The following is a 19,638-nucleotide window of genomic DNA, read 5'->3' as shown; positions in this document are numbered from 1 at the left end:
ACCTGTTCATGCAATGCACATTTTGGCCAGCAGGTGATTCCCAATTTGCGCTGACTTACTACATTGATGGGATTCCATATTACATCGTAGTACCACCAATCGGCCTCAAGATGTCCCTATCTCTACTCAATAGTTAGTCAATTGGATCCTGCTACCAAATGTATGTCAGTAATGCATGCAAGACAATTTGGAAAATGGCAACATATATAATCCACACAGACAAAGCAATTCATTACAATATCAACATTAATAACATACTATTAATAAGATTTCTTGAACTTAATATTCAGCAGTCTTCAAATTCAAAACAACTAATCACAACTACGAGTAAATATTTAGATATCTTTACATTTGACCAAAAATATATCTGATATTGCTTTTTTTTCTGTTTACACGGGATAATTTTAGGTTGCAGCACCACTTGATAATGGTGTAACACTATATCGAAAAGGTGATATATCACGATACTTTGTAGCCCAAAAGATTATCGATATACTAAAAAGGTGTCACTGTTTAAAAGAAGAAAAAAAAAAGAAAACAACAGATTGCTACCAAAGTCTTCCATTAGAATAGTGTCTCCGTTAGCCACTGGATTGGACGTCTAGCGCTGTCAATGGCACTGAAACCAGAGCATTTCCAGACATTTACAGGTAACTTCCAATTTAATTTAGGGCATTTACAGGTTACTTCATGTTGATTTGGAGTCATTTCCTATTCATTTGGGGACATTCTGCCTTTTCAGTAACCCAAAACAACAGGAAAGGACGTAAAATGCCCCAAAATGACCTCACTACCCAGCATTGACTGCCATAGACGTCCAATCTGTTTGAGCTGGCGTCCTTCCCACTTCAAACAGATTGGATGACTACGAGTGATTAACACTTTCCAATTCACAGCAGAAGGATGGAAATAGCTTGTTTTTCTGTTAATTAGTTGTTTTGTATAATATCCTAGAATGATTTCCTGAGCTATGTATCAATAATTGTTGTATTGCCATATCGTGATACCATCATTATCTTGAGCCTTGTGTCGCAAATCGTTTTGTGAGGGACCCAGACCTTACCACCCCTAATTTCTCATGTATGTATCTTCTGTTCACGTGTAGGTATACCAGCGCGCCGTCCTGGGCCCCGACGTGCACATAAGCGATGTCTCGCCCTTAGCCCGCCGAAAGCTTTGCCGCATGCTGGATCCGCCTGACGCCCTGGGCAAGGACTGGTGCCTCCTGGCCATGAACCTTGGCCTCAGCGAGCTGGTGGCCAAGCACGGCGGCAACGGGCCGGCGCCCGATGGGACCCACCCGAGCCCCACGGCCGCCCTGCTACGCGAGTGGAGCGGGAGCTCGGGCGGCACAGTGGGCGTCCTCATGCTCAAACTGCGGGAGCTGGGCCGAAGGGACGCCGCCGACTTCCTCCTCAAGGCCTCGCCCGTCTTCAGGGTCAATGCCGAGGGGCTCGGCACCGACGCTTACCCCGCCGCCTGTAACGGGGGCACGTCCTACAACTCAATCAGCTCCGTTGTTTCCCGCTAAAAGGAACCTCAAGCATTGATTGTCCCTGAAGAGGACGCGGGCGGGGCACTTCACTGCCAGTGATGGCGATAGACGGCCCCCACTTCAAATGGATTAGACGTCTATTTGTGACAAACGTCTACTCGCTGGCCACGTCTCTTTTTTGTCAAAAGCCATCAGGCATCTCTTTGCTGTGTTCTACATAAAAAACAGCAAATCCTGGATCTCCTGTTACGCATTTTCTCGGATGCGCAGATTTTTCCAGATCGACGTGCAAAGGACGCTTCTACCTTTAACGGCATCGTTCTAGTACTCTGCCCCGAGTTTTCAGCTTCAACGAGAATATCAATCGTGTCGCGTTGAAAGCAAACCTCGATGACGACGACTTCGCACGTGAAAGGCGAAAGCAGTTTGAATTAGTGGTCGACCAATTTTTAAAAAAAAAAAAAAAAATGTAGCCGATTGCTGATGTCTGAAGCCGATATTTTAAGCCAACATTTGAAGTCGAGATACTTTTTTTAAGGCAACACTCATATATAAATGTATATATTAAAAGTTACCTTTTTCTTCTGCTACTTCCTTTTTTAACACTGGCCACTACGTGTTACAGAATCACAATTCATAAAGATCATCATCCAAACAGTGACCATAACAATTATCCTATCATATTGGCTATATTATTATCATATTTTCCCACTCATTTAATTTGGCTGACCGATATATAGGTCGGTCGATTTATGGACTTTTTTCAATATCGGCCGATGTATGGCAAATAAAATTGATGTACTGTAATGTTCACTGTTTGTGTGACGATTGTTATTAATTTTGATTTTTCACAACCTAGTGGCCAGTCTTACAAAGGAAGTTTCAGGAAAAAATATATACCTTCTAATGTATACATTTAGATAGCGAGTGTTCAATTGCCTTTCATAATCAATGTGCTTTTTGAAGAAAAAAAAAAAAAAAAAAAAAAGTATATCTACTTATAAAATTGTCTTTAGACATAAGCAAACGGCTAAATTTAGTTTGCTTTTTTTTAAATCTGCATCAGCCTTTGAAAATCCCATATCGGTCGACCTCTAATGTACAATATCTGTATGTTTGTTTTACAAAACGCACATCTCATCTACCGTTTTGGCTGCCAAAGTGATACCGCAGTCACTGCGTGTTTGTCTCGGTCCGTCCTTCCGTCCCGCTGCAGGATTTCATCCCAGTGCCTTTGTGGCCGTCTACCTCCCCCAAGCACAAATCAGAGCAGGTGCCTTGTCCGCACTTAAAGAAAAGGAAACTAGTGTTCATTAGGGTTGACAGGGTCCAGCTAAAGTACAAGAAGATGTTTTGTTAAAAAAATTTAAAAAGTGACTTTTGGACCATAAATGACAAAAGAATTGGCAATTTATCAGAAAAAAAAACTTGGCAACTGTAGTATATATAGGATAGTGTACTTGCTTTCTCTTAAAAAGTCTGCTTCAAACCAAAATGGCAATCTTCCGGTTCAATTCGGGACACGGGTCTTTCAGTACGCTAAATGTCGCACCCTACCTGTCCCGATCAAGGCGTCAGCCATCTTGAATTAATTTAAAAAGCGGTACGAAATAAAAGCGATTTCATGGGCAAGAATACTATAATAGAAAACCGACAAGATACTTTTAATGGCTTATATATAATATTTAACTATGGCTGCCATTAACGGTGCTAGATGTCGAATCAATTTTGACTGGGAGGGCTGGAACTAACATTCGCCCCGCCCAGTCAAAAATGGATTGGACAGCTAACGCCCGGTAAACTAAGGCTAGTAAGTTAACGTGACTAAATGATAAGCAAATGAATCTTATTTTTAAGTAAAAATGTTGAGAGACATTTTGACCGAAAAATTGCAACACTTTTTTTTTTGTGCTTCTTAATAATGGTGAACGACGATGAAAATTTTACATGTTATGTTAGCGAAAAACATGAGGTTGATGCATATGACTGACTTTCGTGAAAATGATGTGGCGGGGCAAACTTGGCCCCCAGTTTGACAACCCTGCCATAGCGTATTTCATGATATAGACAACCTGATGTATTTTATACCATTGTAGCCGCTGTTATTTGTTTTTCAAGATGGCTGACAAGTCACGCATGCACAGGACAGATAATGCGGGCGCAACAAATAGCGTAAATTGACATAATTTGTCTGATAACATAAAAATATGATCAGGTTTTTTTAAAACTAACTTTCTTAAATTATAAAATTTGCATTTTGCATCCTTTTCAATCCAGAAGAAAACTCTTGAATTTGATATAATACACCTGTACCACGAACGTTAGCTGTTAGCTTGTTAACAAGTGTAACGTTTTCTACCCAGATGACTCAGCATTTGATACCCCGCCCGCCACTTTAGCGTTCTGTTTTGTCTTTGACACGTCGTCCATTTTGTCCGCGTAAACGGACCAAAAGCTGCTAAATGTTACATTTTAACCACGTTTCCTTCCACATTTTAATGTGATCTTTTCTTTGTCTTCCCCTCGTGTCACTTTTCGCTGGCGTTTGAAAGCCAACTGAATGTACGACAAAAAACAGGTTAATTGTGTCGACGTTAATGTTGCCAATGTTGCGTGGCTTTAAATGTACCACGGCCTTGTCCGATAGCACACCCAATATCAAGCAGAAGGGAATTATGTTTTTTAAGTAACAAGATTAACAAGATCTTTGACCAAAACATGAAAGGATTTTAACCAGCTTTTTGAACAATTTGTATTTTTTTTTCTACGTCTGCTTTATTTATGTTCTGTACCTTTAGCATGTTCTCAGTACTTTATAGTATAATTTTTTTAAAATAATAATAAAAACATCTTTACTGAACGCTTTTTGAGGTGTCATGAAACCTTTTATTGGTACGTATTGATACGCAAAGGTATAGGTTTGCATATAGGGACATAAAACTACCAACTTTTCAGGATGCTCAATTGCTGCATGTGTCGCTGCAACCGACTGCGAATAACTGAAGCGGATTGTGGGATGGCCCCCTACTTGAAGGCGTGGCGAAATGAAGGTCGAATCTGAACCGTCAATATAATTATGAAGTCCATGCATGAGCATGCATTAATGCTCATGACAGTGTAATGTCATAATTATGACTGTCTCATGACAGTTTTATGACAGCCCTGTAAAATAAAGTGTTATGGGTTCATATCTTTTGGTGTTAATATCCCATAATACAGTGAGGACAGCTGCGGCTTATAGTCCGGTGCAGCTTATCTATGACCAAATGCTGTTTTCGTGTCAAATTTGGTGGGAGGCGGCTTATAGTCAGGTGTGCCTTATATTCTGAAAATTACAGTATTTCAATGATGTTCAGATTTACATTGACCCCTTTTCACTTGCCGAATGTGCCAGTCATTTTTTCCCCCTCAAACGCACGTTTGATTGGCTTATGACTTCACCCCCCCAACACACACACGCATTCAGCCCCCCGACAGAAATACAACATGCCACCCCCTTTGAAGATGAGGGATATTAGAAGTTTTGGGTATTTTTTCCGCCAGCAGCAGCCACTGTACTGTAAGTAGTGTAAAAACGTAAATGTTGTGTAGGTGGAAAACACACCACTAATTTTGCTTCCGAAAGTCTGACCTGCATTACAGTTAGCATAACATTATTCTGTGCTAATTTCTCAAATTTGAGGAGGAAGCTGCTTTGAGAGAAATATCCTGGATGTTTTCCACTGTTAACTTTAATCAAAAATATAGTGAACCAAGGTTTACCGCCTTCTCCACAGTTTTCATTTTTATTTTATTTATGTGGTCTCAAAGCAGCTCTAAGGAGCTTTTATTTTTGTTGAGTTTGTGGACAAAAGCAGTAGTGTTTTATCAGAAGGAAGGCTCAATTTTTTTTAGAAATTTTTGTTGTTCCCTGACTGTTTTTTTTTTTTTTTTTTTTGTAGTTATACTTGATTTATTTATTTAGACAAACAATGTTGAGTGGTCTTAAGACAAATGTTTATTTTATGCATTCCTGGATAGTTAAGAGATTATTAACAGGTTTGTATTTATTATGTATGTTAATATAATTCAAGTTATGTTGAAATATCACAATTTAATTTGCTAATAAAATCCAGACATTTATTCTGGTAGTTTTAAAAATAACACGTTTCTTTAGTAGTTTTTGAAAACAAAGGTTCGAATCGGACAGTGTATCACCTGAACCAATACATATTCGCTGCAAAAACCTACCTCCTTAAAACTGGAGAAAACAATTTTACTTAAATTTCCTTGTTTTCAGTGTAAATCTACAAGATATAAGTGAAATTATCTGCCAGTACTTCAAGTCAATTTTACTCAGATTTCTTGAAAATAAGCTTAACAGATTTCTTGAAAATAAGATTAACAGACTTATTTTAAACAAAATGTTTATATATTTAATCTTTAAAAAAAAAAAACTCAGAACGTCAGAAATGTTCATCTTAATTCAAGCATAGACTTCATAATGATATTGACGGGACACATTCCCCAGACACTGTGCCACGCCTTCATGTAGGGGGCCGTCCCACACTCCACTTCAGTCGGTCGAAGTTGGTCTAAGTTCTTCTCCAAAGCCGGATTTAGGTTGAAAAAGTACGAAAGCTGTCCTGCATACAAACGGGAAGGATTGTCTCAGGAGTGATTTGTTGGAGGATTCAAAGTAATTATTACATTTTTCGTACTATGCATGCATTTTGAAACATTGTGAAAAAAATTCAATGGGAGAAATTAACCGCTATGGCATTGGCGTCATAATTCGCAATATTTATGTAAAATAAATTCTAACTGCCTGTTTTTTTGCTTTTAACCAAGAATCGAGAGTGTTTTACGTCCGTATCTATTGAAAAAAAAAAAAAAAAATCTGGGATTTAAGCATTTATTCCCATGATAAGGCGGCGCCACAGTGGCTTGCTGACTAGCAGCAAATTCGACATATTTACGTAAAATAAATGCTAACTACCAGTTGTTTTTTTTAAATTTATTTTAAACAAGAATGGAGACTGTTTTACGTCCAAAGTTATAAAGAATTCAGGGATTTAAGCCTTTATTCCCCAAAATGTCAAAGTAATAAACTCTTTGTTGTGATAAGGTGGCACCACAGTGGCTTACAGACTTGCAGCACATTTGACATATTTACGTAAAATAAATGCTAACTGCCTGTTGTTTTTTTTTTTTTTTTTTTTTTTTTGCTTTTAACCAAGAATCGAGAATCTTTTACATCCACATCTATAAAGAATTCAGGGATTTAAGCATTTATTCACAAACATTTTCAACGTATAAAACTCTTTGTCTGTGTTTCCACTCGGTCAGCTTTGACAGAGATAGGCCCCCTATTAATCGGCCCCGTACGCTAGATCCCGTCAATATCATTATGAAATCAATGATTCAAGAATAGATATTGTTCAAAACATTATTTAAAAGCATTTTTTTTTCTTGATTTAGGTGAAAAATGACCGACTTTTAGATGTATGGGCTTAATAAGATTAATTAATGAGGTTCTTATTGGTAAGAAATGTAGCCCTGACCACCGTTCACCCTATCTGTTTGGTTCTTATTAATGTCCCGTCCCCAGCAAAAAGTGGACATGCAGGTTATGCTGTTAAATCGTCCCTACCAATACTGAGACCAAAACTACGCCCATGGTTCATTGACAAAAAGAAAGTCCATAGTAATTGGATACACTCGCTAGTTGTCGTTGTTGCTTAACAGGAATGAATTGATAAAAGCGAGAGGCCAAACTCACTTGAAAAAAATACCCTTCTAAAATCAGCAGAAGGCGTCATTGTGTTTGATATTTTTGTACTTTACAACATATTGTAATATTGTATCACTTAAAGCAGTTATTGCTAAAGATATCACTTAAATAAAATGAATTCAACATCTAAAGCTTTTTTCACCCAAAAATATATTAATTTGAATGAATTACATTTATAAAATAAACATCGATGTGTTAAAATATATATTGACATAAACAAAGTGAATTTTTATTATATCTAATCTAAAGATTAAATATGAATGTATAACATTAAATTACTGTGTAGATGCATATTTATGTGTCGAGGTGTGACAATATATCGAAAAGGTGATATATCGCGATACTTTATACAAAAGGTTATCGATATGCTCCCAGAAACCAGAGTATTCACAGCCAGTCTTGTGAGTATTTACAGATCCTGTCCTTTTGAGAGCGTTTACAGGTTACTTCCTGTTGATTTTCAGTCACTTCCTATTCATTTGGGGACATTCTTGAGTTAGTCCCTTCGTGAAATGCCCCAAAATGAACTCATTGATTGGCATTGGCTGCCATTGACGGTCATTGATGTCTAATTCATTTGAAGTGGGAGGCTGGCAGCGAATAAACGAATGTTCATTCGCTGCCACCCTCCCATTTTAAATGAATTGGACGTCTACTTGTGATGAACTCATTCCTATTCACCCCTATTTGTGTGAAAGTGTGTGTAGAGGTATATGTATATGTGTATATACCGTATTGGCCCGAATATAAGAAGGCCCTGATTATAAGAGGACCCTCTCTTTTTCAAGACTCAAGTTTGAAAAACGACTTTTTGAACACCAAACTAATTTTTATACAGAAAGTAATTACAGTACATCCGAAACAAATGATTATAACAATATATTTGAGAGAAAAAGCATGTTATTTTGCCTCATTCAAATCTTAATATTTGAGCATTTAAATATGTAAACTAAAGTGCAATCACATTCGTAAATGAATGCCTTCTGGTTTTTGAAATGTAAATAAACCAATCTATTGTGATAAAACAACAACATTGCAATAACTGCATTAACCATCAAAGTGAAGTCGAACTGTAACTGTAGTCTTGAAACAAATCTGAATAAGGAAAAACATTACAATAAAATAAGCAAACTGGTTAAACTTGAGAGTAGCTGAGATCTGTCATGACAGAACATTGCTTCAATGATATCTGGTGCCATCTAGCGTCGTGAATGGGTATAATCCCTAGACCGCGAATATAAGACGACCCCCTCGTTTTCAGTATTATTTCAATGCAAAAACACCGTCTTATATTCGGCCAATACGGTATTTCAATTATTATGGGTATACTGTATATTTCAATTATTAACAAATAAATATAGAGTGGTAAGAAAAGTATCTGAACCTTTTGGAATATCTCACATTTCTACATAAAATCACCATCTAATGTGATCTTTGTCAAAATCACACAGATGAAAAAACTGTTTGCTTTAACTAAAATCACCAAAACATTAATAGATTTTCATATTTTAATAAGGATAGCATGCAAACAATGACAGAAGGCGGAAAAATAAGTCAGTGAACCCTCTGCCTAAGGAGACTTAAAGAGCAATTGAAACCAATTTTTACCAGTAGTCAGTCGTGTGCTCAATGACTATTGAGTGGTTTAAAGCTGCCCTGCCCACTATAAAACACACACCTGGTAAGAATTGTCTTGATGATAAGCATTGTCTGATGTGCATCATGGCTCGATCAAAAGAGCTGGTTGAAGACCTGCGATCAAGGATTGTTGATTTGTATAAAGCTGGGAAAAGATACAAAACCATCTCTAAAAGTCTGGATGTTCATCAATCAACAGTCAAAGAAGTTGTCTACATATGGAGAGAGTTTGGTACTGTTGCTTCTCTCCCAAGGAGTGGCCGTCCACCAAAGATGACGCCAAGAGTTCAGCGCAGAATACTCAGAAAGGTAAAAAAGAACCCTAGATTATCTGCTAAGGACTTACATAAATCACTGGCACAGTCCAATATCTCTGTGCACACCTCAACTACTGTATATGTAAAACTATGGCCAGGAATGGTGTTCATGGGAGGACTGCACGGAGGAAGCCACTGCTGTCTAAAAAAACATTGTTGCCCGTTTAATGTTCGCAAAAAGGCACTTGGACACTCTACAGAAGTTTTGGCAAAATATTTCGTGGACTGATAAAACCAAAGTTGAATTGTTTGGGAGTAACACATGTCATGTGTGGAGGAAAAATGGAACAGCTCACCAACATCAACACCTCGTGGTGGATGGAGCATCATGATTTGGGGCTGTTTGCTGCCCCAGGGCCTGGAAGAATGAATTCAAAAGTTTATCAGGATGTTTTGCAGGAAAACCTGAGGCCGTCTTTCAGACAGTTGAAGCTAAAAAGAGGATGGGTGCTGCAATGATCCAAAACACAGAAGTAAATCAACTTCAGAATTGTTTCAGAAGAACAAAATACACGTTCTGGAGTGGCCAAGTCAAAGTCCAGACTCAAACCCCATTGATAGGCTGTGGCATGACCTCATGACAGTGATTCATGCCAGACATCCCAGGAATCTGACTGAACTACAGCAGTTTTGTAGAGAAGAATGGGCCAAAATTATTCATGACGGATGCGCCAGACTGATCTGCAGCTACAGGAAGCTTCTGGTTGAAGTTATTGCTATCAAAGGGGGGACCACATAATATTAAATGTTATGGTTCACTTACTTATTTTCCCCCCTTCTGATATTGTTTGCATGCTGTCCTCATTAAAATATGAAACCTATAAATGTTTTGGGTGGTTTTAGTTAAAGAGCATATGACACGAGAAAAAAAGTCTTAAATGGCATTATTATGTGAATTAGAATCATATTTTGAGACGATTCGACTATATACAACAATTTAGCAAAGCACAGATGACGAGAAATTAGTCTTTTAATCTGCCGGTTAGCCACGCCTACCATTATAGGGGTTTAGCGTCTCCAACAGGTGGATGACGTCAGCGGTAGACTGGGCTCATCGGTTTTACTATTCAGCCCATTGAGGGGGAATTATTCAGAACGAGGAAAACGCGACGAAGAGAGCCGCAAAATGTCATTGTTTCAGTCGCTCTACTCCAATATTTTTACAGGATATTCTTTTTATCCAAGTATTTTTCCCCAATAGCTATATAAATGGCTTGAGAAGGACCAGTCAGCCCGTCGAGGGGGAACTATTCACAACGAGGAAAACGCGACGAAGAGAGCGGCAAAATGTCATTGTTTCTGTCTCTTTACTTCAATATTTTTACAGGATATTCTTTTTATCCAAGTATTTTCCCCAATAGCTATATAAATGGCTTGAGAAGGACCAGTCAGCCCGTCGAGGGGGAACTATTCACAACGAGGAAAACGCGACGAAGAGAGCGGCAAAATGTCATTGTTTCCGTCTCTTTACTTCAATATTTTTACAGGATATTCTTTTTATCCAAGTATTTTCCCCAATTGCTAAATAAATGGCATGGTCATGACAAATAACAGTCTTGTGCTGAATGGAATATGAAATAATAAAAATGCATTCATTCGGGACGACATGGCAAAATTACTCCATAATGGTCAAAACTGTCGACTTCACCTTTACTGTCGCACCTCCCGAACGATATTTTATGAGACCTAAATCGGACATATGTCATTTCCCTTCCCCGTCTTCGGAGAATGTAAACAAACCAGAAGGCGTGACAGCTAGCCGACATGCTAACCCGAACCGAGTGATGTTTCAAAGTCTTCGAAACGGAAAATCACACATAACTATCCTGGATTATTTGACATGACGACTCGGTTGTCGATTGTCTTCGAGAATCAGCAAACTGCCCGGCGGAGAGCAATTTACAGTTCGTTCCCCGGAGGAGGGTGGCTGGAGTTGTTGTGCAGCTAACGTGCTCCTGCTAATGAGCATTAGGAGAGCTTTTTACATGCCTATCAATGATCAAACGAAAGTAGTCCTTCATTTAAAGGAAGTTTTAGTTTTAGTGTTTACTTTGTAATCGCTGTATTCGTATTTGACATAATACAAAACAAGATGTTTACTCACTTCCTCGTAAGTCCAATGGTCCCACAGTAAATATCCACGGTGAATGGGAACCTTTTGAAACTCCAAAAAGGCGCATACGCCTCTCCCTCATACAGAATGATTTTTCTGCAGCCGTTTGGCTGGCGTGATGCGAAAAATAAACGTATTAATCCGCAAAATCAGCTGAATCCTTCGTCCTCATACACAACAGTACACTGTAGCGTGAAGAGGACGTCTTCTACCGTACACGTCACAGCGCCCTCCTCCTCAATGCAAGACCGAAGCCGGAAGTCACTCATTTTCATGGTGCGGGATTCAAAAAACCAAATAAAAATAGCGATCGCTTCCACACACATCCAAGCGGCCCATATCATTCAGGGGCATAAAATACCATGTGTATTATGAAATAAACATGCTTTTTCATGTCACAGGCATTTTAAAACAGACACTGTTTTGTCATCTGTGTGGTTTTGACAAAGATCAAATCACATTTGATGGTGATTTTATGCAGAAATGTGAGAAATTCCAAAAGTTCAGATCCTTTTTAATACCACTGTATTGTATATTATAATACATGTATAATAATAATAGTAAACTGCCAATCGAATGAAGGTGGGAGATTTTGTGTAACGTCACTAAAAACTCAATACAATGATTTGCAAATAAACTACAAAGTTATAAATAAAATACAAATGATTCATATTCAAATTGATGATCTTTATTTATATTTAGTATGATGTCCCTCTGGTCAACAAGGTCCATGTCAGGTGTTAACCAATAGAAATTGACTACTAGAACAAAAACAATACAGACAACAAGTTACTATAGAAGTAACCCCACTGACATAAATATCTCTTTGGCTGCCATGGATGACGATAGATGACATTATTGATCAAGTGTATCGTCGTGGAAGCCTCGGTGTGTAGACGTGGTCCTCCGACCTTTGACCTGATAACCTGCTCAGCTGACTCACATGCTCTATGAAAGGAAAAACAAAAAAAATCTCTCGTCAGCATTGGAAAAGAAACGAAAACGTTTTCCTGTTGTTGACTTTCTTCAGCGGAAGCCGTTCGGACTTGTGCCTGTCTCAAAAGGCGTTAAGTCATTCATCACGCTCACATGCTTTCATCGCGTTGTAACGCTGACTCGTGCACACGGCGTCCAGCGACGCGTACTACTTCAGCATTTTTTTATTTGCATCAAAAGCTTTTTTTCTGTTATCGCATGATGCAGCAGCTTTCCAAAAAAGATACTATAACAGGATTATTGTTCTTGTCCGTAGCGCCACTGCACAGTAGTGAAAGAGAAAAATGTTGAGGCGGCTTTTTATCGGTCATGAATATAGTCTTGAATTTACCTCGATTTATGACCCCCGCATATATAATACTAGCAATATGGCCCAGCATTGTTCGGGTTTGTGTAACGTGAATGCAATACAACCAAATGGCTGATAAAACATTCCGTTAGAGATGCATCTGTAATGTAGTAATACTAAAAGGCCACCATAAAGCTGTTAATGCTCAATCGCTTTCCATCACTGTGTTCAGTTCTGCAACAAGCGACAGAGATGAATGAGAGTTTTTAACGTTTCACACTTGCTGCTTTTGTGCCCCATTACCCACACAACTCCTAGAGACAGCGCCTTTATTGAACAGAAAACACCAGAACATAACAACGGCAACCCCCACTCGCAGTCATGGTTGCCACAACTACCCATGAACCATTGCGGGTGTAACACATAATAAATAACAGTCACTATAGTATGAATATCCAGCTGAAATGAATCCCTTATTAATTAATTGTACTTTTTTTTTCAATGAAATCCAGCATCTTGTTGTGGAGTATCAAAGCCACAACGTAACTTCACAGCATATTTAAATTTGTACATGAAAGCGTAAAGTTTGAAAGCCAAGTGCGACATTGCAATCGCAAGAGACTCGTCACTGTCCACAATGAGAAATTTTGTATGTTGATTTTTGGAGTTTTGAATTAATTCCGCATTAAATGGAGGCCTACAGATATCAAACCAATCTAAGAACACTCCCAGACACATAAAGGACAACTATGTAAAATTTCATCAAAATCCGCCCAGCTGTTTTGGAGACTATTGGGAACGAACACATACAGACACACACACAAAGTTCCATTTATCTATAAGTATAGATAACGATTCATATTTTTTACAACCACTTTTTCAGCGGGCCAGGATATCTTTCAATTTTGCCTCTAATGTTCATGGATGACAAAGAAAAGCCTGTTAATTTCCAATGGCAAAAACATTATTTTTAAAATGCTACTTATCCTACAGTTTTTGCCCAAATAACCAGAGGTGGGTAGATTAGCCAAAATATTAGTCAAGTAAGAGTAGCATTACTTCAAAATAAAATTACTCAAGCAAAAAATTAAAAGTAGTCATCCAAAAAATGTACTCAAATACAAGAAAAAAAAGTTTGGTGAAAAGAATAATCAAGTGATAGGTAACATTGTGAGTAACTGCTTACGATGTTTTATTGATTATTATTAATGGTATATTTTCTCAGCACAAAATTATCCACCCGTGGGGCAGATTATTTAAGTTTTACTTTGAAATAGGCCTAAATTACGATGAAATAAGATCAATTACTGATACTAAGCACTGTTTCCAAATAAGCAAAAGACATTTGAAGCGAGTCTTAAACTCTACCGGACGTTTTTGTCGGAAAACGTTCTGTGATTTGGTGGTCCTTGTTGACTTCATTAGCAACCAATTGTGATACTCGATGTTAACTTTTTCTTTCGTTTTTTTTTTCCCCCGTGTCCCTTTAGGGGCACTGTTTTTTTGTTGTTGTTGTTATTTTTTTTAACGTCAACTTTTTTTTTCCCCACTGTTTTTTTTTCTTCTTCTTCCATGTCACCTTAGGGGCTCCGCACGAAATAAAAAATAAAAATAAAAGAGATTAAAATTGGTGCTTAAGGGTCATGTTAACGGCAGCGCTCTATGTCAAATACTTCATTTTTTTACGATGCTTTAAAGACACCACGTGATTGAACAGGCTGGCGTGATGATAGAACGGAAAGCTTGAGTCTGATTTGTAGAATGGAGTCATGTGATTATTGTTGAAACATCTCATTGGTGAAACCCACTGTTGGCATCTGGCAAAAAAAAAAACTAATATGTAGAATAAAGAGGAAAAATGGAACGACTAGTGTAGTTTCTTCTTCACAAATCTACTCAAATAAAAGTAACAGGTATGGCCTTGTAAAACTATTCTTAGAAGTACATTTTTAGCAAACAGTTACTCAAGGAAAGGTAACGCGTTCCTACCCACCTCTGCAAATAAAATAATTCACATATTTAAAAAAAAAAAAAATTCACAGAATCAAGGTGCACAAAAGTTATCAGCTTCTTTTGAGCAACGACGTACAATTCGGCCAAAATCTTATTTCAAAGCTCCCATTCACTTCCAGTGGAAAATCCAACATTTCCATTTACTCCTATTGATTGTCAACTCGGACCAAAATCTCCATTGGTGGTCATTATTTTTGACAAAAAAAACTTCCTCGAATGAATCCAAAATTAACAGAAAAAAATGAGGGGTGACCCAAACTCAACAGAAAGCAGTGGTGTTACCAGGATGCCAGGTGTGGGTGGGCATTAGTCTTACCTGGGTGGGCAAAAAAAAAAAAAAAAAAAATCTACAATCCTCAAGTAGGTCGAAATCCTGCGTAGGGCTACTGCACTTTAAAACATGTTTTGTTTTCTCCTTGAGATATCAGTTGTTGTGATTTGGTCTAAACAAATAAAAGTTGATTTGATTTTATTTGACTTAGAACACATCCATAACTGAACAGTATGGACACGCAGGTGACAATGTTTTTTTTAGGTAACCTATTGTGGTTCCTCGGTTTTATTGTCATTACCTGGTCTTTCCTTTGGAAAGATCAGGTAGTGAGATTCTACGGCCTCCCCCCTATATTATGTTATTCTGTTTTTTTTTTGGAATGGGAATCCTTCGTCCTGCCGCGCAGCCCAAACCGTAGCACCGATCGGCACCGTTCAAGTATCGGCACGACCGGAATTCTCACGCGACGATGGGAATTTTTCAAACGGCCCCGAAAATTTTTCGGTTCGTCCGTAAACGGCAATTTTCCGGAAAAAACAAGCAATTTTCAAAATGTATCTAGTCCTACAATTTTTTACCAAATTACATAATTTAGGTATCAAAAATTCCGGGACGGTGAGGGGCATAAAAGTTGTATACAGAATTTGGAAAAAATTTACGGTTCCCCAGAAATTTGACAAAAACTTGCCCATTCATTTTTAATGAGAAAAAAAAAGTTTCAAAATGTATCTAGTCCTACAATTTTTCACCAAATCACACAATTTGGGCATCAAAAATTCCAGGACAGGGAGGGGAATAAAGGTTATTAATACAATTTGGAAAAAATATACGGTTCCCCGGAAATTTGCCAAAAACCTGCCCATTCATTTTTAATGGGAAAAAAAGACAACTTTCAAACTGTTACAAGTCCGTCAATTTTTGACGAAAACACACAAGATGGGCGTCAAAAATTCCGGGATGGCGAGGGGCATAAAAATGACAGCGGTAAATTTTTTGATAAAATGTACGGTTTCCCGGCAATTTGCCAAAAACTGGCCCATTCATTTTTAATGGGAAACAAAGAAAAGTTTCAAAATGTATCTAGTCCTTCAATTTTTGACCAAATCACATAATTTGGGCATCAAAAATTCCGTGACGGTGAGGGGCATAAAATTTGTATACAGAATTTTGATAAAAATTACGGTCCCCCGGAAATTTGCCCAAAACTGTCCCATTCATTTTTTCTAATGAGAACATTTCCCATTCACTTACAATGGGATTTCCAATTGAATTTTTTTACATTGCATTGATGCCATTGACGGCCACGCATGTCGAATCTATTGATGCCAATGTACTTGGATTCAATTGACTTTATAGATGTCGATGCCATTGACGGCCATGGACGTCCAAAATGTTTCCCATTCATTTTCAATGGGGAAAAAACTAAATTTCCCCAAATCAACAGATAATGACCAGATATCAATAGGACCTGTCCCCCAAACATCCCTGACTCCATTGACGCTTATAGGGGTTGCTGCCATTGACGTCCATGGACGTCCAAAATTTTTCCCATTCATTTTCAATGGGAAAATTTTTTTTCCCCCAAATCAACAGAAAATGACTAGATATCATTAGGACGTGTCCCCCAAATGTCCCCAACTGCATTGCTGCTTATGGAGGGTGATGCCATTGACGTTCATGGACGTCCAAACTTCCCATTCATTTCCGATGGCATTTCTTCATGTTTGTTCATTTTATTGATGCCAATGTACTTGGATTCCATTGACGCTTATGTAAGTTGATACCATTGACGTCCATGGACGTTCAAAACTTTTCCCATTCATTTTCAATGGGAATCCCCCCCCCCCCCCAAATCAACAAAAAATGACTAGATATCAAAAGGACGTGTACACCAAATGTCCCCGATTGCATTGCCGCTTATGGAGGGTGATGCCATTGACGTTCATGGACGTCCAAACTTCCCATTCATTTCCAATGGCATTTCTTCATGTTTGTTCATTCTATTGATGCCAATGTACTTGGATTCCATTGACGCTTATGTAAGTTGATACCATTGACATCCATGGACGTCCAAAATTTTTCCCATTCATTTTCAATGGGAAATTTTTTTTCTCCCCAAAATCAACAGAAAATGACTAGATATCAAAAGGACGTGTACCCCAAATGTCCCCGATTGCATTGCCGCTTATGGAGGGTGATGCCATTGACGTTAATGGACGTCCAAACTTCCCATTCATTTCCAATGGCATTTCTTCATGTTTGTTCATTCTATTGATGCCAATGTACTTGGATTCCATTGACGCTTATGTAAGTTGATACCATTGACATCCATGGACGTCCAAAAATTTTCCCATTCATTTTCAATGGGAAATATTTTTTTTCCCCAAAATCAACAGAAAATGACTAGATATCAGTAGGACGTGTCTCCCAAATGTCCCCGATTGCATTGCCGCTTATGGAGGGTGATGCCATTGACGTCCATGGACTTCCAAACTTCCCATTCATTTCCAATGGCATTTCTTCATGTTTGTTCATTCTAGTGATGCCAATGTACTTGGATTCCATTGACGCTTATGTAAGTTGATACCATTGACGTCCATGGACGTCCAAAAATTTTCCCATTCATTTTCAATGGGATTTTTTTTTTTCCCTAAATCAACAGGAAATGACCAGATATCAATAGGACGTGTACCCCAAATGTCCCCGATTGCATTGACGCTTATGGAGGGTGCTGCCATTGACGGCCATGGACGTCCAAATTTCCCATTAATTTCTAATGGCATTTAATTTGTTTAATGCCATTGATAGGCATGTTTGTCCATTCTAGTGATAGCCTTGGGCGGGGCTACGATCTGTATAGCCACACAGGAAAGACCAGGTGTAATTTCTCCCGAAATTGCAGTTTCTAGTTATAATTACCGTTTTGGCCCAAATATAAGACGGTGTTTTTTGCATTGAAATAAGACTGAAAAAGTGGGAGTCGTCTTATATTCGGGGTCTAGAAATTATACCCATTCACGACGCTAGATGGCGCCAGATATCATTGAAGCGAATGCTGTAATGTTCTGTCATGAGAGATCTCAGCTACTCTCAAGTTTAACCAGTTTGCATTATTTTATTGCAATGTTTTTCCTTATTCAGATCTGTTTCAAGACTACAGTTAGTTAGACTTCACTTTGATGGTTAATGCAGTTATTGCAATTTTGTGGTTTTATCACAATAGATTAGTTTATTTACATTTCAAAAACCAGAAGCCATTCATTTACGAATGTGATTGCACTTTAGTTTACATATTAAAATGTTCAGATATTAAGATTTGAATGAGGCAAAATAACATGCTTTTTCTCTCAAATATATTGTTATAATCATTTGTTTCAGATGTACTGTAATTCTCTGTATAAAAATTAATTTGGTGTTCAAAAAGTATTTTTTCAAACTTGAATCTTGAAAAAGAGGGGGTCGTCTTATAATCAGGGCCGTCTTATATTCGGGCCAATGCGGTATTATAGTTTTTTCTTTGTTCCGCAGCCCCTTTGAACTCAATTTGACCCCCTTAGAATGCTTCAAAATGACCAAAATCGGCAGGCAGGTCAAGACAGGTGCAATCTTTGATACCGTGTAAAGACAAATTCCAAATACACTATGTAGCGCCCCCTAGCAGTCATTCTTTGTCCCGCCGACGCTTTGAGCACCTTCTTTGACCCCCTCAGAATGCTTTAAAACTCACCAAACTCAACAGCCAGGTGAACACTGGTGAAACTTTGATATGTTAAAAAAAAAAAAAAAAATCAGAATATGCGTACATTTGTGTAGCGCCTCCTATGAAGAAAACCAACATTTCTTTTTTTTTTTTAAGGTGAAAGAGGAAGTAACAACGCTAAGGGTAAAACTTAGAACTGAAAACTTAGAACACATCAGTACTATATGAATGGGATACCATACGCGGTGCCCAGACTGCCGTTAGTACTACATCCAGTTTTCTTTGGGTGGGCAGAGCGTGTCAGTGGGTGGGCACTGCCCAACCCTGCCCCCCCCCCCCGGAAGCGCCCCTGACAGAAAGTGACAAGTCAGTACCATAAAATGAACAAGGAAGTGACACGGAAATGCTTTCAAATTAATAGGAAGTGGTCGAAAATCTACAGGAAGTAACCGAAGGGAGAGCAAAGCATCCCATCGCAACTTCTCCGGCAGTTGCTTTTCTCGTTTTAAATGTCTTTTTCACTTTCACAATCTTTGTCACTTTGTCACAATCTTTATGCTAAGCTAAAATAGTCAAAAAATTGAGCAAAATTAATGAACATAAATAACAAAAAGCACAAAATTACATCAGTGAGGGTTTATTAATTTATTCAAAAAAACTTATATCAAACTATATTTGGTCTATATCTTAAGCTGTACAAAAAAAGTTACCAATTGGGTCGTTTGAAAACGCCTTTCCTACACTTTTTTATGCTAAGCCTAGCTAGCAATCGTACTAAAACAAGACAGTTCCACCAGCACAAAATTTTATTGAGTATTTATTTGTTGAATGACACTAAACACCTTATCAAATATTTTGAAAACTCAAAAAATTATTATTAAAACATATAAAGAGGCCTTTTGCTCTGAAACATCTTGGTTAGCCTTCCATAGTTGCCTATTTTAATGCTAAAGATAGCAAAACTACGCTAAGAAAATGAGTGACGCAGAGTAAAAATGGATTTTTGTTTGTTTCTAAATGGCCTTCCCCG

The 19,638-nt window shown here is 38.1% G+C and overlaps 1 protein-coding gene across 1 annotated transcript in view; it reads left to right on the top strand.

The window, feature by feature from the left end:
• dapk1 (death-associated protein kinase 1) overlaps window positions 1–4,465 on the top strand; it is a 74,916-nt gene extending 70,451 nt beyond the window's left edge. The window contains exon 27 of the mRNA XM_057832023.1: window positions 1,106–4,465. Within this exon, the coding sequence (XP_057688006.1) occupies window positions 1,106–1,531 (426 nt within the window). The 3' untranslated portion in view covers window positions 1,532–4,465. The remainder of the gene's footprint in view (window positions 1–1,105) is intronic.
• Window positions 4,466–19,638: the final 15,173 nt, after the last annotated feature.

The sequence above is a fragment of the Corythoichthys intestinalis genome, chromosome 3 (genome assembly GCF_030265065.1).
Source record: "Corythoichthys intestinalis isolate RoL2023-P3 chromosome 3, ASM3026506v1, whole genome shotgun sequence".
NCBI classification, from domain to species: Eukaryota; Metazoa; Chordata; class Actinopteri; order Syngnathiformes; family Syngnathidae; genus Corythoichthys; species Corythoichthys intestinalis.
The sequence above is the reverse complement of the archived record's forward strand: the minus strand, read 5'-3'. Positions and strand labels throughout refer to the sequence as shown.